Consider the following 22648-nt stretch of genomic DNA (forward strand, 5'->3'; position numbering starts at 1 on the left):
TGGAGACCTGCAGTAACGAGAACCTGACAGCATGTTTTCGGAAAGTTAAGTCATGGATGCAATACTAGTTAGGCCGGTTTCACACGTCAGTGTCTCCGGTACGTGTAGTGATAGTTTTCTCACATACTGGAGACAAAGACACACGTAGACCCATTCAAATGAATGGGTCTATGTACATGTCTGTGTTTTCATGGACCGTGTTTTCATGGACCGTGTTTTCATGGACCGTGTTTTCATGGACCGTGTTTTCATGGACCGTGTTCAAAACAAGGAGACATGTCAGTTTTTCTCCAGCAGCACGGTCCGCAAAGCGTCCCGCACACGGAGAACAGTGTGCACTCTCTTCTGTGTGCACGTACCGCCCACAGGAGAAACAGCACTACAGTAAGCGCTGTCCCCCCTGCTTGTGGTGCTGAAGGTGGCATTCATCCCTTCTGTCCTGCTCGGCTGAAAGCAGCGCTTGCAGAACAGAAGAGATGAAAAATTACGTTTTGCTTTTTTCCTTTAAAAATAAAGTTTCTCTCCAGCGAACGCTGCTGGGGAGGAGGAATGAATGCCAGCTTCAGCACCAAAAGCAGGTGACAGCGATAAACTCTAGCGCTGTCTCCTGCATGGTCCGTGTGGTCCTCAGTCGGCACACGGCTGCCGCACGTGTGCCACATGAGCATACGGACACGGATAACTCCCGGTACCGATTTTTCCAGTACCAGAATTATCTGGATGTGTGAGACTGGCCTTACATTGAGCTTTGGTAAAGAAATCCACATTTGACTTTCTAATAATTAGGTCTCCTTGTCTGAGGACCCTTCCCCTCCATGTCTTTGAATGATATGTCACTGCTACAATTTTTCAACAGAAGAGGCAGAGGAAGGGGCTGGGGAAAAAAAAAAAAAAAAGAAAGTGAAGAGAAGACCCAGTGCACAGTCTGGGCCCTGTGCTCCCAAAACTAATTACCAGAAAACTTCATAATGGTGATTGAAACTTTTTAAAGAAAAACAAAGCAGATTTCTTCAATGTAATCAGTATTACAGCACCATTACAAAATGGTGTTGACAGGTTCTCTAACCATTATACGCAAGTCTTAGTTTTTTCCCTTTTTAACGTTTCCATTGGCTGCACAGTCCAAGTTCTCATATGGGCAAGAAGTTATGAATCACGAATACTCCCATTTTTTTTGCAGAGAATACACTTTCAGCTAGTGTCAGGAACTTCTTGTTCGGCCTAGTTTCATATGGATAAGAAGTTACCGAAAAAGCAAGAAGGCAGTGTATAGACAAGGCATGCACACTGCTGCAAATTCACAGGATGTGCAGATCAATCACTTTGCTTGGCTACTTGGAGTCTGGGTTTGTACTTTGAATTTTCTTGTGCCTTAACTAATTAAAACTGATGTCAAGATTACATCAGTTGTCTTTGGGATAGAATATATATATATATATATATATATATATATATATATATATATATATATATATATATACACACATACATACATACATACATACATACATACACACACACATACATACATACACATACACACACACACACACACACACACACACACAGGCCACTTTATTAGGTACACCTGTCCAACTTCTTGTTAACACTTAATTTCTAATCAGCCAATCACATGGCGGCAACTCAGTGCATTTAGGCATGTAGACATGGTCAAGACAATCTCCTGCAGTTCAAACCGAGCATCAGTATGGGGAAGAAAGGTGATTTGAGTGCCTTTGAACGTGGCATGGTTGTTGGTGCCAGAAGGGCTGGTCTGAGTATTTCAGAAACTGCTGATCTACTGGGATTTTCACGCACAACCATCTCTAGGGTTTACAGAGAATGGTCCGAAAAAGAAAAAAAATCCAGTGAGCGGCAGTTATGTGGGCGGAAATGCCTTGTTGATGCCAGAGGTCAGAGGACAATGGGCAGACTGGTTCGAGCTGATAGAAAGGCAAGTGACTCAAATCGCCACCCGTTACAACCAAGGTAGGCCTAAGAGCATCTCTGAACGCACAGTGCGTCGAACTTTGAGGCAGATGGGCTACAGCAGCAGAAGACCACACCGGGTACCACTCCTTTCAGCTAAGAACAGGAAACTGAGGCTACAATTTGTACAAGCTCATCGAAATTGGACAGTAGAAGATTGGAAAAACGTTGCTTGGTCTGATGAGTCTCGATTTCTGCTGCGACATTCGGATGGTAGGGTCAGAATTTGGCGTAAACAACATGAAAGCATGGATCCATCCTGCCTTGTATGGAGCATCTTTGGGATGTGCAGCCGACAAATCTGCGGCAACTGTGTGATGCCATCATGTCAATATGGACCAAAATCTCTGAGGAATGCTTCCAGCACCTTGTTGAATCTATGCCACGAAGAATTGAGGCAGTTCTGAAGGCAAAAGGGGGTCCAACCCGTTACTAGCATGGCGTACCTAATAAAGTGGCCGGTGAGTGTATATAATATATATATTTCTCCAGAGAAAACAATTTTCTCAAAACTCATTTTTTTTTTTACCACAGAAAACAAAAAAGAAAAAAAATATACCCAAATGTTCCTGATAAAGAATAAGGTGCCAATCCCCTAATGAATCACATTGTGGAAGAAACGCGTCAGAAGGCACAGAGGATCAGTCCAGGGCTGGCTAGATATAGGGCTAGCTGTGGACTGCCCTTGTAAGGGCAGGAGTCATTGGGATACCAGGGTCAGCCAAATTTAGGAATGAGTATTTAGACCCGGACTCCGAAATTTGCGATGATAAAAAAAAAAAAAAAAAAAAGGGAAAAAGCTGCATATGGTGAGACAGTTCCTTTTTCTTTTCCATACTATGTATGAAATATCTTTATATCAGAAAAAAGTCTGCCACATATCTGTGAACATTATAGATGGGGAATTAACCCAAGTGGAATTCCCTGAGGTGAGGCTCTGGGTTCTATTTTTGATTCACGGTATATATCTGAGGTAAATACTTTTACTCTTTATCCCTGATGGAGAATAGGGATTTGTACTATATTCCCCTAGATAGGGGTTTGAGACATTTAAATGGATATACGGTATGTGTGGTGGGTAATAGTCACATTGTTTTTATGGAGGTAATGGCCTCTTTTTAGAAAACTAACTAGTAAAAGTTTTAAACCCATAATTTGATTTTTTGCTAATATTTTTGTCTTTGGGATTAATCACATTTCTATTGTCAAACCAGAGGGCTAGACTGAAAAACGTGACAACATTGAAGAGTTCAGTGCAACGATAAACACGACAGATACAAGAACTAATCCAGTGATCAGTCATGGTATCAGTTTTTGTCCAGCGTATTGTAAGGAGTTAAAAGCACCAGAAGAGTCTGGGGGCGGTTACCTTCTCGGCTCTGTGCCCGGAACTTTTGAGCTGTGCCGCAGGTTCCCTAGGGGAGAGACTTGTAGACTGGGACAGGAGGGAAGCAGCCAGAGAGCAGGAAAAGGATGGATGCAGGAGAGAGAGCAGCTTGCAGAGCAGCGTGCAGAGCCGGGTGCAGCTGCGCACCAGAAGAGAGAGAGAAAGACTGCATCTTGTAGAGACTGCCCAGAAAGACTGCATCTTGTAGAGACTGCCCAGAAAGACTGCATCTTGTAGAGACTGCCCAGAAAGACTGCATCTTGTAGAGACTGCCCAGAAAGACTGCATCTTGTAGAGACTGCCCAGAAAGACTGCATCTTGTAGAGACTGCCCAGAAAGACTGCATCCAGTGAGTACTTAAAGCGGACTCTGCTGTGACTTTAGGGGGGCGCTTTGAGACCCGTTGAGAGACTACTACACCCTGGCCCCTGACTCCTGGTACAGAGACTTAACAGTGCAGAGCCCCTTGTTTTCCTGGTACAGAGACAACCGTGCGGAGCCCTGATTTTCTGGCTGTGCTATAAAGGTTAAAGACTCAGAGCCTGTGCATACCACATTAACTCCCGAAACCCCAGGCAGCAGGCTCTCAGAGACTACTCTGCTCACGGACCCCAGAGGGACGACAAGTGCCGCTGTTTCTCGGCGCCTACGTTGGAGAAGACGACCCTTCAAGCAAGTCCTCATGAAACTGATAAGTGTTCTTTTCTCAAGAAATCCTGCTTAATTCTGTTTTATTGTTTAACTCCCGTATTTTTGCATTGTTTTATTGCTAGTAATTTTCCATTGCTTCCTCCCTGCGAGGAGAACCTAATTCCGGTTATTAAACCCCTCAACTGTTGGTTTGCCTGTTCCATGGTGACATACTCAGTACCTGCAAGCTATTACATTTGGCGTAGTCGGCAGGATGTCACACGGTAGTGCGGATAGGGCAGACCAAGCAGCGGGGGAAGTTCCCAGGTCTAGCATTTCCTTGGGAGCCATGTTGAATAATTTGCCAAGGTTCACTGGGAACAATGTAATGTTGTGGAGTTGGACAGAGCGTATCCGGGGAATGATGCGGATGCACCCCATGACACCAGCCCTGGAGGCAGAAATTGCATTGATGGCTCTGGAGGGGGAGGCGCGGGATTCTGTCATGCATAGGTCCCCCCGGGAGAGAGATACCCTGGACAAAGTGCTGCGCATACTTGAGGAAACGCATGGGGACCCCACTGACGTAGGGGAACTTCGCATGCGACTGTTTCACCGGGTACAATGGGAGGGGGAGACCGTGACCCAATTCATGAACGCCCTACAAGAGCTTCATACTGCTATCAGACGAAAGGACGGTGTAGGGGTAGGGTCAGTTGATGTGGTGCTCAGAGATCAGCTAGTGACATGACTGCGTGACGCAATGATGAAACAGGCACTGCGAGAGCGCATGCGAGTAAAGCCAGACATGACTTTCTCTGAGGTTGGCAGTGAGGCGCGTGTGCGAGAACAAGAACAGGGAGTGACGGGGCTGGTAGGAAGGGTGCAGAGCGGGGAGGTAACCACCACCGCAGGCAATATTCCCCAGTGGGTGGAGGACCTGAGAATGGAGATTAGACCGGTCCGTGAAGAAATGGCGGCCTCCAGAAGAACTCTGGCAGAGGGGCCTGGCCCTCTGGTGCGAGACAGAGAAGCTGCCCCCCGAAGGGAGGGTGAAACTACCAGGAGGAGAAGCCCTCTTACATGCTACACTTGTGGAGAGTCCGGCCACATTGCTCGATGGTGTCCCCGGCGGAGCCGACCATCCCCGCATCCTCCTTTAAACTAGGTGGCTCTGGGCTTGAGGGGCGCCGCTCAGAGCGTGAAGAACAGAGGAGGAGGAGTAAAAGTCCCCACAGTCTTGTTTCCACGTGCCCTCTGGTCTGGGCAGAAATCAATGGAAGAGCAGTGTGATGCTTGATGGACACCGGCTCACAAGTGACCACCATGCCTGATATATTTCCGCCATCACTTCACAGAGGCGCTATGGCCCGAATGGGGTCCAGTGATCAAACTTATGGCTGCCAATCACTTGCCCATCCCGGTCGCAGGGGTGGTATGGATGAACATAGAGGTCTGCGGAAAAGACCTCGGGAGGAGAGGAGTGGTATTGGTGGATGGAGAGGTAGCTAAAGACCATACCGTGACCCTGGGCATGAATGTGTTAAAAGACCTCGGAAGCCTCGTTTTCAACGAGTCCCCGGAACAGTTCCTACAACAATGGAGTGACCAAACTCCCCAGAGAAGGGTCTTCCAACAACTGATATGGACCGCCCAGGTCCGGGAAGCATACAGCGACGGAAAGGAACTCTGCAAAGTCGTCGTCCCCGCCTCAGTCAATCGAGTGTTGCCCCCTGGGCAGACAGTGCTTCCCCTGCCTGTACAAGCTGGCATCCCGCTGGAGGGGGTCGAAGTTCAAATTGAGCCCAGCAGAGCCGACCAGCTGCCGTCAGGAATATTGGTCGCACGGTCCCTGGCTACCGTGCGGGATGGAACTGTCCTTGCGCGCTGCATCAATTTGGGGGAGACAGATATAACTTTGCCCCCTAGAAGCAAAGTCGCTCAAGTCCTGGGCCTTCCAGACGAATTGGTCCCCACTGAGGCGGTACAGCTGACAGCAAGGCCAGAAGATCCGTGGCTGGTGACCGTCAAGGCGGAGGCAGCTCTGGACCCCAGGTTAATGCAAGAAGGGCGCCAGATACTGGAACGCATGAGGGCGGAGCTCTCGGAACTTACTCCGCAGCAGGTACCTCAGGTAGAAGCTGTATTGGGGAAATTTCAGGATGCGTTCGCCAAAGATGAAGATGACTTTGGACGTACCACGGCCATCACCCACGAGATACCCACCGGGGATGCGGCGCCAATCCGGGAACGGTACCGCCAAATACCTCCACAGATGTACCAGGAGGTGAAGGGAATGCTGTCACACATGCTGAAGAAGGGAGTTATACGTGAGAGTCAGAGCCTGTGGGCTGCCCCTATCGTCTTGGTGAGAAAGAAAGACGGGTCGCTGCGGTTCTGTGTGGACTATCGGCGGCTTAATGCTTGCACAGTGCGGGACTCGTACCCACTGCCCAGGATAGAGGAGTCCCTGACGGCACTAGGGAATGCCAGATATTTCTCCACGTTAGACTTGGCCAGCGGCTACTGGCAGGTGCCCATGTCGGAGCAAGACCGAGCCAAGACGGCCTTCATCCTTCCGATGGGACTGTATGAGTTTGACCGGATGCCCTTCGGCCTAGCAAACGCCCCAGGAACATTTCAGCGACTCATGGAGAGATGTGTGGGAGACCTGAACTTTGAAGCCACTTTGATCTACTTGGATATCATCATCTTTGCCCCCACCTTTGAGGAGCATCTGCAGAGATTAGAGCAAGTTCTGAGTCGGCTACAGAAGTATGGCTTGAAAGTGAAACCCCAGAAATGTCACCTCTTCCGTACAGAGATTGAATACTTGGGACATGTTGTCTCCGCTGAAGGGGTGAGGCCTTCCCAGGAGAAGATCGCTGCGGTACAAGAGAGGCCAACTCCAAAAACTGTGAAAGATGTGCGTGCATTCCTGGGACTCATGGGATACTTCAGACGCTTTGTAAAAGACTTTACCCGCCTTGCTAATCCACTCCAGGAGTTGTTGAGGGGAGTGCCCTCTTGCGCCAAAAACAGGAACATACAGTGGGGGAAGCATCAGGAAGAGGCATTCTTGGCTTTGAAGAAGGCATTGACGGAGGCCCCCGTGCTGGCCTATGCCGACTTCACACAACCGCTCATCTTGCACACTGACGGGAGCCTGCAGGGCCTCGGGGCTGTACTGTCGCAGATGCAGGACGGGAAAGAGCGTGTCATCGCATACGCCAGTCGGTCTCTGCATGACTCAGAAAGGAATCCAGAAAATTACAGTTCATTCAAGCTGGAGTTGTTGGCGCTGGTGTGGGCAATGACTGAGAAGTTTGCGGAATATCTGGCTGGCTCAGAAGTTCATGTACGCACCGATAACAATCCGTTGGCCCATCTCGAGAATGCCAAGTTAGGCGCCCTAGAACAACGTTGGGTAGCCCGAATGGCCAAGTTCCGATACAGAATTTCATATAAAAGAGGAGCTGAGAATGTACATGCGGATGCCCTCTCCCGAGTAAACTATCGCAAACCAGCACCCAGCCAGGATGAAGAACTGGAAGATGTAGAGGTTCCAGGTTTTGGAAAGACTGCCAGGACGGTGGCAGCGGCGTGGGAAATTGAACAGGAAGAGGCCTGTGTGAATTTGCTGGAGCAGCCCCGCGATGAGTGGGTCCGAGTACAGCAGGAGGATCCGGAGCTAGCTCAGTTGAGAAGGTGGGTCGTGTCTGAACAAATGCCCAATCGACGTGAGAGGAGGTCCATGTCACCTGAAGTACTGAAGATGCTACGCCAGTGGGAGAGGCTCGAGTTGCGGGATGGTATCCTGTACCGGAAGGTGTTCCTGCAAACAGAACTCAGTCTTGTATGGCAGACAGTGATTCCCTCGTCCATGATAGACCAGGTGGCTAAGGAAGCACATGAGAAAGGAGCACACTTTGGGCCAGAAAAGACTTTCCAGTGGTTACAGCGCCTATTTTATCACCCCCACTTAAGGAACACTGTGGATAAAGTATGTCGGCAATGCAGAAGTTGTGAGCTGGTCAAACCACCAGAACAAAGAGCTCCCACAGAGACGGTGAGGTCTTCTGGCCCCATGGACCTACTGGCAATAGATTACTTGACAATTGGACCAGCACATCAAGGTTATGAGCATTGTTTAGTGATGATAGACCACTTTACTAAATTTGCCGTAGTGACGCCCACGCGGGACCAAACTGCCGAGTCTGCGGCTCACGCAATCTGCAAACACTTCATTCAGGTGTATGGGTGTCCCAAGCGCATCCATTCTGATCAAGGGGCCCGCTTCCTCAGAAGAGTGATGGAGGAGCTGCACCAGCTGTACAAAATAGATAAGTCCCGGACCACCCCTTATCATCCACAGGGGAATGGGGCTTGTGAAAGATTTAACTGCACTCTGATTCAAATGCTGAGGACTCTGGAGGAGGACCAGAAGGCGAAGTGGACTGAGTCCATCCCTGAATTGGTGTGGGCATATAACAATTGTAAACACAGCACTACCGGATTCACCCCCTACTCTCTGTTCTTTGGCCGACCCGGGAAGGGACTGGCAGAGCTGGCCCTGGAACCCGAGGAGGACTACCCACGGACGGGGGTGTACTCCTGGGTTCAAGAACATCGTCGTCGGCTGCGGACAATTCAACGTCTAGTGCAGGACCGGCTACAAGAATTGGAGCATCCCCAGGTAGCTCCTAAAAAGGGGACAGCCCTGTGGCCTGGAGACCGAGTCTTAGTGAGGGAAAAGCGCCCACACAACAAACTGGAGTACCGATGGGAGAAAAGGCCGTACCGAGTGAAGCGGCGGCTCGGCAACGGGGGTCCCGTTTATGAGGTCCAGTCCGAAACGGAAGAAGGGACTCCCACCCGCACGCTGCACAGGAATATGTTGCGTCCATGTTTGTCTCGAGATCCTGAATCAGTCCAATTGGCTCCAGCACCCCCACCGGCTGCGCCAGTGATCAATGTAGATGTGGAAGATGAGGAAGAAGACTTCGAATCTCCTCCAGTGAACCCAGGAACAGGACTGGTGCCAGATTCTACCAACGTACCGGAGGAAGCCTCGACTCCTCCCACAGCAGCTGACACCACCGCCCCTGCTGCTTTTAGACGCTCTGAACGTTCAACGGCTGGTGTACCCCCTGTTCGCTACAATCAGGATGAGTTCATCTGGCAGCAGATTGCCAACAGGAGCTCCTAAAGATCTCGCCCGTGGAATGGCGAGCAGAAAGAGGGGGGGAATGTAAGGAGTTAAAAGCACCAGAAGAGTCTGGGGGCGGTTACCTTCTCGGCTCTGTGCCCGGAACCTTTGAGCTGTGCTGCAGGTTCCCTAGGGGAGAGACTTGTAGACTGGGACAGGAGGGAAGCAGCCAGAGAGCAGGAAAAGGATGGATGCAGGAGAGAGAGCAGCTTGCAGAGCAGCGTGCAGAGCCGGGTGCAGCTGCGCACCAGAAGAGAGAGAGAAAGACTGCATCTTGTAGAGACTGCCCAGAAAGACTGCATCTTGTAGAGACTGCCCAGAAAGACTGCATCTTGTAGAGACTGCCCAGAAAGACTGCATCTTGTAGAGACTGCCCAGAAAGACTGCATCTTGTAGAGACTGCCCAGAAAGACTGCATCTTGTAGAGACTGCCCAGAAAGACTGCATCCAGTGAGTACTTAAAGCGGACTCTGCTGTGACTTTAGGGGGGCGCTTTGAGACCCGTTGAGAGACTACTACACCCTGGCCCCTGACTCCTGGTACAGAGACTTAACAGTGCAGAGCCCCTTGTTTTCCTGGTACAGAGACAACCGTGCGGAGCCCTGATTTTCTGGCTGTGCTATAAAGGTTAAAGACTCAGAGCCTGTGCATACCACATTAACTCCCGAAACCCCAGGCAGCAGGCTCTCAGAGACTACTCTGCTCACGGACCCCAGAGGGACGACAAGTGCCGCTGTTTCTCGGCGCCTACGTTGGAGAAGACGACCCTTCAAGCAAGTCCTCATGAAACTGATAAGTGTTCTTTTCTCAAGAAATCCTGCTTAATTCTGTTTTATTGTTTAACTCCCGTATTTTTGCATTGTTTTATTGCTAGTAATTTTCCATTGCTTCCTCCCTGCGAGGAGAACCTAATTCCGGTTATTAAACCCCTCAACTGTTGGTTTGCCTGTTCCATGGTGACATACTCAGTACCTGCACGCTATTACAGTATCATTGCTAATCACCATGCTACTTCCGGCTTTACACAGTGGATTGTACAAGCTAAACAGTACAAAATACATCAGATTTTTCACCAGTTACTATAGAAAATGTGTCCTACCTGGATCTAGAGACCAGCAGTTTGTGGTTTGCCCCGGCGGACAGACTTTTGCTTTGGAGTAGATTTCTTCCATCTGGCTGAGAATGTTGTTGGTCTGAGAAAAAGAAAACCACCTCAATTATTTGATATAAGCTAATGATATGTGCAGAACATTGGTTATGTCCAAGGTGAGCCCATAGCCTGCTGTGTCTAAGGACATGAAGTAAAATCTGTTATCTGCACACATCACTAAAACATAGGCGATGCAAGAAGGTGCGAATCGTGAAAAATTCTAGCTCATGTTTATTTGAAAAAGGAAAAATTCATTATAAAAAAAAATGAGCTCAGTACTCAAAAAAAAAAAACAGCCAAAACAGTGTACAGAGTGGAAGGGTCTCGGCACCATACAGTTACATGCAGATCCCACAGCAGTGAGTAACATTCAGCTCCTGTTCACCAAATATAGAGCAATGTTGTAACCCGTAACCACCATTAGATTTTTTTTTTTCTTGAGCAATATATAGAGTATATACACGACATCCCAGGACTTGGTCCTTGAAGTAGATCTTAAACTAGCTCTGGACCACTCAGTCTAGAGTAAAGTGCAAATTGAATTGATGTCCGCCATTTAAAAGCCTTAATAGAAGAAAGCCACTTGCGGGAGAGGGGAACTGGCTGTCAAACAATGTGCCTTTTCTTTGGGAAGCCTGGCTTTGCCCATTACCATACCAGCTTTCCTGATCGCATCTCTTAAATGCCATGTATACAGATTAGGAAGCACTGATGAAGTTTCCTCCTCCGGACCCAGTGATCTTGTGATCGCTGGGTGTAGGTAGAGAGCAGGAGCTGCTGTTTCTAGAAATCCTAGCCAGGCAGCTCTATGAATGCATAAGGTCAAATTTCCCTTGTAACTGGGGCGAATACAATAATCCTAGTTACAGGGGAAAATCAGCAATAAAGAGAATGTATTAGGATGTTACAATGCCCTCACTTTCGGACAAGTTCAAAATGAAGAGGAAGTCAGACCAGCCACAGCCCGGGCTTCCTTTTAATGTTCATTTTGTCTGAAGGTGGGGCAGTGATGCTAGCGCCAATTGGGCACAGAGGTCATGTGTCAGTGACAACAACTGAATGGCAGCCCCAGGGAAAGCGAGTGGCAACAAGTAGTGGACAACTTTAACAAGTAAAAAGCACAACCTTAGCAGTGATGCCACAGAAAAACCATGGTACACTTGCAAAGGAGGGCAAATTCAGACTGTCTAGGGCACAACAGCCTTGGTTTATCCTTCGGATAATATTTCTAGTGCTTATAAATCAAGGTTTGCTTCTTTAGCAAAAAACTAGACTAGGTCATGGTGCCATCAAGATTAACTGCACTATTTTAGAAGTAGGACTAGAACTCTAGTTATCTGCTGTAACCTGGTATTTAAGCAGATTGCTTATCAAAGCTTCCATAAAAACACAGTACACATCAATATGAATGTGAGGCTACTGTCCTAAAGGTTCATGATTAACTTAAAAAGTTATCCATCTCTGATCAATAATTCTCAGAAGGATTGTTCACTGAAGTGTTGAAAAAAAAATATATAAAATAAAATGCAAATTTACACATTAGATAAGAATAAGTTGTTCAAGCAAGTGCTAGTCAAAGGAAAATAAAATATAATATAATATATGGTATATACATTTCTACTGAAGCCATAAAAGCACGAGTACAAAAAGCAGAGCAAAATTCACAATGGAGGGCAGAAGGGAAAATTCCCAGCAGTAGCAACCATATCACATATGCTTCTGTTACGTTAAGGACTGGTTCATAAGAGTGCATTTTTCAGGACAAGGAAACCTGGTATATTGATGGCAGCGAATTGTAACCATATCTGAATTTTAGAAGTGCACTTAAGCTGACCATACACAGGATTGTTAAAATGGTCAAATATTAGTTCTCAAAATGCAATCAAAGGATAGGCACAATGTAAACCAAAATGCTCACACCTTGCCTCACAGGTAGTCTGTCGAGGAGCAGTAGAGAAGCCCACAAAATTTTACCGTTGGCTGGATTTAGCCAATGGTTGTGGGCAATAAACATGGACTGAAAAAGTTTAAGGATTTTACCTGCAAATTTGCACAAGCAATACCTGAATTGTTTACAGTACCTAGCATGGGGATGACATTTTAAACATCTCATCCACATGCTGCAAAAGCATGAATAGTGAATTTGCATTGGGTTGTAAGAATCCACATTTGGATCCAGGTAGCTTAGAACCCTTTCCAATTGTACCTTTAATATATCCCAACATATTCTTTGGTGCTGGATATAATTCACATTTGTGCTAATGCAAGTCGACTGCAGCTACTTGAGTTACTCATTAAACGCTCGAATCATTTTCCTCTGAAGGGCTCTGACAATTCCTGACATTTCTTGCCATGCTCCCCATGTCTGTTCAAGGTCGGAACATGCACCAACCTCACAACAGCCGCCATTAATGGGATGAATGAGAAATGGGTGCTGTTAAATGCCTGAATACTTAAGGAGCAGTCATTTTCTGTAATACCTCCCCCATTATTTATAGAGAAGGAATATTCTACATTGTGTCAGGTAGTTAAAGTTTATAAGTACATGTGCAGATCTAGATGGTGAAGGACAGAACAGCTGTTAGCCATCCAGCATTAATGAAGTAGTGGTCCACTACTCTAATCATATGGGAGGTGGAAATCAGGAATTAACATCTCTCCTATGAATAGGTGTTATGTTTTAGTCTGTATTCATTTAGTAAAGGCCGCACGTTTATTGGTGGCTAGTACATCGCTAACGTAATGGCCATTCTTCTGTAGAGTGCCCATTTTACTGAACAGTCATTCTAAAGGGTGTACCTAGGAGAGAAGCAAAAAGGAATTAAGTGAGAAGGGCAGATGGAAGCATTAATTGGTTGTCTAGTTTGGAAATACAATAGTTTCCAGCACTCTGAAAATGGGTAACACTAAAAGACCTGAGAATGATCCTAATCAATTGACAAATTAGATCTTATTGCAGCCGAAAGTTTGAACTTGAGGGACTAACTCAGGTCTTCCACCTGGATGACACTTCAGCTACTTAGGGGTATCACTTCCTCAAATTTGGGAGATCATAGCTCTAAAATGATATGTCAGCTTTCATAATCAGATAGAATTACCCTTATAAAGAGAACATTCTTGCATTCCTAAATAAAGGAAAAAAAAAAAACAAACACCAATAAAATCTCAAGAGGAATGTCCTTTGCTCTCCACGAACAAGGGTGATGAATGGCATGGGAAAAAAGGTATTTACAACATAATGTTATGGAGCCAAACACTATTTAGGTTTCTGAAATTCTCGTAACGGAATCATTCCCTTCCTGTAAAACTATATTAGTAACAAATATTCCTTTGGAGGAAGAGTTAAGTGTAGGAGTTCATTGGGAAAAGCGATGTAGAGGCTTTGTCAGATGACTCCTGGTCTGTAGATCTAACTGTTTTATTCTCAAAACGATGATTTTAGCCTTGGATCAGCTATTTTTATAGTGTCAATGTATATCAGATCATGCAGACTTTCCATAGGGTTTTTTGTCTTGTCCAGGGGCTTTGGACATCATCATGAATGGGGGTTATGCTCAATTGGCCAACTGTTTGCAATTTGTTTTAGAAAGATTGTGGAAACCCCTTTACGACTTATATGTGGTTAGTCAATTTCTGACTATTGCAAGATCAGCTGTAGCAAGGAACTGATGATCTAGATGAGAAGATTGTTTAAACTTTGGAGAGGTGTGGGTGTGTGTAGTATGGATCATCTAGAACAGGGGTGGGCAATTAATTTTCCTGAGGGGCCACATGAGACCGTGACTTGTTGAGGGCCAAACCAATAGGCTGGAATTAATCCTGCTCACTATTAATATCATGATAATTATATTAATTGTATCACTTAATATAGAGCAGAATTAAGTAAACTGCCATCCTCCTAAATATTGTTTTAACCAAAGTACAGCCCCTTCTGTATATTGTATGAGCCCCCTTATATACCGTATGAGCCCCACAGAGCCTCCCTATATGGAGCTTGAGCCCCACACAGCCTCCATATATGCTGCATGAGCCCCACACAGCCTCCCAGTATGCAGCACGACACCCCCATAGCCTCCCTATGCCCACCCAAACATCCCATACATATGAATAAAAAAAAATTTATTATTAAGAAACAAAGACATACTGATAGGGAATTTAGATTGTGAGCCCCAATGGGGACAGCAACGATAATGTGTGCAATCTGTAAAGCGCTGCGGAATGTTAGCGCTATATAAAAAAAGATTATAAAGATTATTAAAGAACCAACTCCACCACACATGACTGTTAGAACAGGGGTTTCAAGGCAGAGTGAACCCAGTTCCAGGAAGGTGCTTCAGGACAAGTCAGAGTATGTCCTAAAGAGTCATTAACTTCACTGTGTCCTTTTTCTTCCTCCTTCAATGGTTTAAAAAATTACTACTAGAATTTCGAGGGGGGGGGGGGGGGAGGGAACTAAAGTGAAGTAACATATGCATTTCTATGTAAAAACTTGCTCATTCTTTTGAGCACTTTTGGTGGATTTCAGAGCAGACCCACCTGAAAAAAGACAACTTCTGCATATGCCCTTATGGCACTGAGGAGGAGATTGACAAAGCTGCCTAAATTTCCCCAAGAATATGGTTGTAATGTGCATTATGACATGCGTTAATGTGTGTTGTCCAACAGTAGGGAAAGTTAGAGTTAAAGTTTGGGACTAGCTCAGAGTAGGAGGCGAAGGGACAGACCATCAGATCAGTCTACTCCAGGCACTGACTGGGCCCCAAGTTCTAGCCTGTAGCAGTGCTGTATCATTTGGGTATCCCCAACGTGAAAGTATAGCTAGATTTTAGTAGAAAAATTGAGAAAGATGACTGAAGGGCAGAGTGATCGATGGAGAAGGGTCCCAGAAAAGGACACCTTGAAGTACCGCACAGAATTTAATGAGAGGATGGGCAAAAGCAAGACAAAACATTTCAGAGCATCATGGACAAAAAAGATAAGTAAGGATCTATATTGCGGGTATGGCCGGTAGAGAGGAAAGAAGACGTGGAACCGCAAGTTGAGAATAGGACTTCCTAACGGAGCTGGGCTGTGGTGAAGATTGAGAACAAGCAAGTAAAGTGGAAGGAATTGGAACTTTGTGAATAAAATGCTCAAAGTTGTGTACCCACGATCTACTGTACATAATCCCAACCAAGTTTTTGTTCAGTAAAACATTTTGACTGGTGGTCTCCCTCACTGAAAGGTTTAACATCTGGTCCTGGTCAACTCAAGTAATCAGTTACATGATGCCTACAAGGGCGTAGAAAGTCCACACCTTCATGTAACTTGCGAGGGTGCCTCGCCAATGGCTACCACCCAGCCCAATGCCATGTTACAATATATCCAGAAAACTCACGTTTCACAGGTTGTTTGGGCATGGGTGCCAATTTCTCCTTACATAGAAGTGTCTCTGAACTACACCCATATACATTTGCATAGTGGCTGAACTGACAACATCAAGCGTATTGTAGAGTGTCAATAGGAAAAAAAAAAAAAAAAAAAGACACACGACAAAGTCCACAATAGAAAAATTAGAAGTGTTAATTTCAATAAAGTTTTTGCCTTGCAGAGGTCATGTGTGGGAAAGGATGGGGGGGGGGGGTGGCACTCACCTGATTACGTTCGCTTTCCGCAAGGTTAGCAACGCCTAGTGTCCAGATAGATTCAATTACTTTTTTCAGCTCAAGATCTGTAAAATTACCATAGGTGTTAAGGAAAAGTTCCTTGGCTTTTTTTCCCCAAACATAATTAAATTCCTGCTCTATGCCAGCAGCTTCCACCTAAAAAAAGAAATAAATATCTGATTACATATTCAGAAGTCACTTTTCTTCATGAGAACAAAAATACTGAAAATTGTATACACTCCTGTAATATAAACGAGATAGAAGGGTGAAAATCATAATGGACCCATCATTATTCCAGATGGTGCGCACAGACAGTCCACTTATACGCCCCATCCAAAACTAGCGGTGAGAGTCATCTGTGGCATATGGATTTCTCAACACTAGAAAAGAAGTGTATTTGCAGAAAATGTTTATTCTGGATTTTTTCAGTGTGCGCTTCAGACTTTTATAGGAGTGGACCCTGATGAGCAAGAAACATTGTCCCTTTACAGAATATAGCACATAATACACAAGCCCACCAAATTTGGGGTTTAAAATGGACTACATGGATGTTGAGGTGTGTCCAACATGAGGGCCACAAAAAAAAAAAAAAAAAAAAAATTTCACTAGGGGTTGTATCCTATATTGCAAGGATGTCATTTCCCGCACTTTTGGACATTGCATAAAGTCCATTTAGACAGCCACCATCTAAAGGAAGAAGTGGCCGTGTGATAAGGATAGTTGTTTGTATAGCACAATGTTCAAAATGTTCCACAAGCAGAGGGGCTGGTGATGTTTGGCTTGGCTAGAAGGCATAATCTCATATCCTCCAAACTTAGCTGTTGTGAAGTCCATAAACAGCATTTCTATAAATTACTTAAAGCTTGTAATATGTTGTATATGTTTGTGGGCAAAATAAGCCATTAGTGATCATTCATCAGCTTGTGTACAGAATAACCATTTTTTTTTTTTACTTGGTCAATAAACTAGCTCTAAGGGTCTGAAATAAGCATAAAGGTTTGTGACAGTTCAATATGTTTGCAAAGCACTTGGGACCCCACTTAGGTTAACAGTGGTGCCCTGGACAAACAAAAAAAGTTTGCCCAGAATGGTGGTGAAAAGTGCAGCGCCCCATTTTTTCTGGCTGAAAAGCTGACAATTTTTTCTACCCTCGTGTGAACTTAGCCTTAACCCTCCTTCAGACATCAGTTATTCTAACGTACGAGAAAAATGGACCGAGTTCCATCAGGGATTTGCGTATAGGCTACTTTTGCAGCGCCCCAGAGTCCTGGTCGTTGCAGTAATGTCATTCTTCCACCAGGGGGAGTGATGTTACGTCTGAAGGCAATAAAGGAGATCACTTTACCAGGTATCAAACCACACAACACACTTCACACTCCAGTCCACCAGGGGGAGCTATGCTCCTATTTATTAGGGCACTCCTCACAATTAGGTAAAACTGGTGGTCTGGATAGAAAGTTAGTCAGAAGCTGACTGGGCTTCACCCAGGAAGTACCTGTCAGGCAGACAGAGGGAAAAGGAGGAACATCTAGCAGTTGCCAACAGGGTGGTCCCTGACAGGGGTGGGACCCTGTCAGAGGCCTAGACAGAAGGCCACGGAGCTGCGCCTGCCCGGCAGCATCCTAAGAAAGACACCAACAGCGAACTGTATTGTAGAGGGTGAGAAACGAAGTCATATCAAAAGGAGAGGAAACCAGAAGGAGTTCTGCCCTGCACAGGCTGCCTCCTTCTGAGGCACAGGATCCGGTAGTCGGAACACCGAGGGAGCAACAGTCTCTATGCCTTGCTCGAGAGACCGGCAGGACAGCTAACTCCACGTTATCTGCCCGCCCTATACCCAGGAGGCACGGTGGCATCTTGTGGGGGCTGGGGCGTGCTAGAGTCCCTGTAAAAAGCCTCAGGCCATCAGTCATACGGGTTTGTCCTATCCTTACCATCAGGGGGACAGAGAAAGACATAACATCTACAAACAGTTGTGAGGACCTTATGAGAGGCTCAGCAATAAGGTACTACAACACCCAGGTGCCAGAGGAAGGCTACTGATTTCCACCTGGATAAGGGGGACTCTGGATTTGCCTTCAGACCGGCCGGGCTCTGCCTGCCTTGTGATCTGGACTGCGGATGCTGAAGCCTTCAGTAAAAAAGGTAAAGAGACTGCAACCTTGTGTCCTCGTTCTTCACTGCGCCTCTCACCATCCACACAATGGGAAGCCCTGGGGGATATACTTCCTGTGGGAAGGTATACCATCTAGCTGCCATAATATCACCCCAGCGGACTCCCAAGCAGCGTCAGTCACCCTGACCGGATACCACAGGTGGCGTCACGAACATTATCCCTTTAAAGACCTTTCTCTCTCTCTCCCCGTCCCCCCCCCCCCCCCCCCATTTACAATGGACGTCCCTAGGGCCACGGACCGGGTTAGCCATCGCGAAGCCCCCCACCCCCCCCCCCACCCCCCCGAGAACCAAAGGACCCGTTACCGAGCACCCCACTGCCCTAGACGGGGCGATCCAGAAAGCACGACAACCAGTATATGTAAATGCACCCCATGACTTGTCTTGCTGAGTAACATCTTACGATGAGATTTTGAGTGGAGAGTCTTCAGGAATAGGCCAGAGCATTGAACTAACAAATCAAGCAAATGTATACTGCTCCGATACGAGATGGCATAGACCAAGTGTCCTGGTTTAGGTGGAGCAGTGATAGATGATGGGACTACACTAATGGTCTGTACAAGAAAGACTGACATTTTAAATACACTGAATGAAATCAGAGTCAGATATCCAAATAGTGCCTGCAGAGGACTGGCACCAATTGGATTTAGAAGCCCTACAAGTCAATATCGACCCTTTGTGAACCTTGCCACATGACTGGCTTCTTATCCTAACTAGAAACTCCATTTACAGGCAGATTTATAAGGATTATAAGGATGGTGCTAGAGTTCCTGCCCCTCTCTGAAAAGTCCATTTGTATTTTTTTTTTAAATTTTCCAGAGAAGCATAACTTGGCATAGAAGTCTCCTCACAGACTTGGCAATCTCCACAAAGAAACTAACTGGAGTCTGAAAATGCAATTTTTTGTAGTGTGAAAAATTATAGGTTGGTCATAGTCTAAAAGCCCAGCTACGACTTAGAATAGAAATGAACCCCTTGTGTTTTTCTGGTGGGATCACCTGCTCATGTGATGTAGGGTGGGGTGTCCAGACTCCGTTCCAACATTCAATCCCTTTGTTCTCCTGGAAAGCAAGCAGCTATCCAAAGGTGTTGGGCAGCAACTTTCTCCCCATTGAAAACACTCAGCAATAAGAGAAAAGACTTTCCCTGTAACTGAATCTAGAAGCTGGAGTGATGTGTTCCCTTGCTCCAATTTTCAACATTTTTATTTCTCAGCAAATTTACTTAACAGTTTGACCCATGATATACTAGGAGACAAGTAGTTCCAAGTAGCTCCAGGACCTAAATGAAAGACACACACACACACACACACACACACACATCAGGGCTAGACACCAAGTATAAATAACCTTGGCTCCCTCACTATGGCATCATGTTGTGCCAAATTTATGAAAAGCCACAGCTTAGGAAGTCAAATGCAGACCAGACGTCCTTCCTAGAGAGATTTTACATTTGGGCCATTTCATTATCACTGGTACTGCACATACACAAGTCTAAGGCTACTTTCACACTAGCGTTAACTGCAATACGTCGCAAATGCGTCGTTTTTGCGAAACGCCGCATCCAGCAAAAGTTTTTGCTGGATACGTTGTTTCGTCATAGAGTAACATTAGCGACGCATTCGCGACGCATTTGCGACGCATTTCCAAACGGTGAATGCGTTTGGCGGCGTTTGGGCGTATGGTAGCGGTCCGTCGGGAAAACAAAACGCTACATGTAACGTTTTTTGCTCCCGACGGTCCGCTTTTTCCGACCGCGCATGCGCAGTCGGAACTCCGCCCCCACCTCCCCGCACTTCCCCGCACATCACAATGGGGCAGCGGATGCGTGGGAAATATGCATCCGCTGCCCCCGTTGTGCGGCGGAGACCACACTAGCGTCGGGAACGTCGGCCCGACGCGCAGCGACGGGTTGTTCCCGACGCTAGTGTGAAAGTAGCCTTAGTGAAGATTTTGCTGGAGTCCGATGTGCAGAATTCACATCGTCAGAAATGGCATGTCAGTCAGGATTTACAGAGTTCAAAACGGCATTAAGATACTAAAATTGCGCAAGATTTTGGGGGCTTCTGTGTTGTAGCGATGAATTTGCAATTTTTCAAAGTGTTTTATGACAGTTTACTGGGGAATTATGAAATTAAACCAGCGATTATGGAGTCTGTCAGCACAAAAAGACTGCTCAAACCAAACAGGTCCTCAGTGCACCCTTGGCAGAGCTAGATAGAAAATAAGTAGAATGGGAAGGAAATGCACTAGACAGTTTGGCCACACCAAGGGTACACCAAGCACCTGAACTCTATTTTACTATTTGTGTTCAGACTCCCAAGTTTTGTTTGTTTCCCCCCCCCCCTCTTTGTTTGTTTTTTTGTATATAACCAGAATCAGCTTGACTGATCATAGGTCACTATGATGAGAAATATATACATAAAAGCGTGTTAAATGGCAAACTAAACATTAAGCCTTCCCATCACCTCCCAGGGGTGTTGTAAATAGATTAAGGCATGGTCATCATATCTAGGATGCAAATATACATTTTGTCAGTGAGAAGGGGTTAAAGCATTCTTGCCCACACATTAATCCTCTATATGCATCTTAGTTTCTTGTAAACATCTGTAACCCTGCCCCAGAGCCCTAGCGCAGAACAGTGCTATCTCCTCTCCGGCAGCAGTGCTCGTTCTCCACCCAATTAGTGTTTAATCGCCGTTGCGTTCTGCTGATTACAGCTCTTCGCTCATTACTCAGGAAAATCAGCTCATTTTCACATTTTTTTCCTCTTCCTGATGTTTATTTTTTCACGTTTGGTCCCATTTCTTGTACAGCTGGACGCACTATAGCATTTAACGCTTAATTGCTTTCTTTATCTATGTTAGCTTTTGTCTTCCTGGTATTTGTAGGACGCCTATCAGCAATGTGCAGCTTATGGTGACTTACATGCAGGCCTTTCTCCCCTTCATTGAGAGATTCTTCATAACCGAACACTTTACACTTTTATAGAAATGTTTAATGCTGTGTATATGAGCCCTTCCTTACTATATTATAGGACTCCATTTGTTAACATTAAAACCACTTTCTACATGATTATGTCATACAAGTTTGCCATTCTGATTTTAGCAGTGAAGTATGCTAAGAGAAGGATTGCCCTTTACTACATCACTAATAAAATACTGAAGTTTTGTACACTGCCCCATATGAGAACTGAAAATTCCAATATTGGAAGCCCACAGGATGAAAACAACCCCCCCCCCCCCCTCACCTCACCCACACATTTGGGTACACAGCTGCAAGTCTGTACAAGTCCCCTCTATAATTTGTAAAGCGCTGCGGAATATTTTGGTGCTATATAAATACAAATTATTATTATTATTATTATTATTATTATCATTATTATCAGCAATGTGGTCAAAGATCTTCTGATATTCACATTTGCTATAGCACAAATTCCATGGTAAACCCCATTCTTTGTGGCAGATTTAATTTTTTTTAATCTTCCTCTAGAGCTGCATAATTTAGGGGGTAGGAAGGAAAAAAAAAAAAAAAACAAACACAAAAAAACCAAAACAACCAATTCCAATGATGTGTCACTAATGGGCCGTTTGCTGTACTTTTGATAAAGTCAGTTTTATCAGCAGGAGATCACTAGACAGGTAAATCTGTTGCCATGTAGTCCTCCATATTAATGAGCTCCATATCACCCCGCCCCCCACCATTGTCAGATTTCTGCCTATGCAGAGTATAAACAGAAAGCTGTCAGCGGTGGGGCTATACTGAGGTAATTATTATGGAGGACTACATGTAGCAGGTTTAAAGTCCTCTAGTGATCATCTCCTTCTGATAAAACAGCGATATTACCAACACTGCAGCAAGCAGCCCAGTAAGTGACATCTCTGGAATCAGGAGCTGTCTGGATAATGCCAATCAGGTGAGGCAGCAAAAACATGGTGACCGATTTGCTTTTAAGACACTTTCTGGTTAAAATGTCAGCCACTCTTTAAATCCCTGTGTTACACACAGTACATCTGTTTTGATAAGTGTTTCCCAAGCATATGTTGACAGATCTGCTGTGGATAATCCACACATAGAATTGTAAAATTGGCAAAAAAATAAATAAATATCTGCTGTGAAATTTAAGTCATATGGGCTTAAAATCCCAAAGCGTAAATAGACAGGCCGATTTTGATCAGTGGATGTCACACTATGCAGAGTTTGATGCACATGTACTCCGACGTACCCCTGGGATACTTCCCATTGAACCTTGCAGCTGCCAAACTTCTGCAGTGGAAAAGAAAATATCTAGCAGAAAAATAAAAACACATGCAGATTTCACAGCTATAAAGCGGTGTTCTCTCTTCCAGGGTGAAATCCATGGGGGATTTCTGAAGCATCAAGTCATTTTAACTTTACATACCATGAGGCTGAAGTTTCTTCAAGCCTCGTCCACAGTGATGGCACTTCACTATCCTGCTGAAA

The 22648-nt window shown here is 45.6% G+C and overlaps 1 protein-coding gene across 2 annotated transcripts in view; it reads right to left on the reverse strand.

Annotated features, from left to right (window-relative positions):
- The window catches only part of ACE (angiotensin I converting enzyme), a 63541-nt gene that overhangs the window by 31979 nt on the left and 8914 nt on the right, over nucleotides 1-22648 (reverse strand). For both annotated transcript variants that reach the window (XM_077252668.1, XM_077252669.1), the window contains exons 3-4: nucleotides 15999-16166; nucleotides 10315-10408 (exon numbers count right to left, since the gene is read on the reverse strand). In XM_077252668.1, coding sequence (XP_077108783.1) covers nucleotides 10315-10408; nucleotides 15999-16166 — 262 coding nt within the window. The remainder of the gene's footprint in view (nucleotides 1-10314; nucleotides 10409-15998; nucleotides 16167-22648) is intronic.

This window comes from Ranitomeya variabilis, chromosome 4 (assembly GCF_051348905.1).
Source record: "Ranitomeya variabilis isolate aRanVar5 chromosome 4, aRanVar5.hap1, whole genome shotgun sequence".
NCBI lineage: Eukaryota > Metazoa > Chordata > Amphibia > Anura > Dendrobatidae > Ranitomeya > Ranitomeya variabilis.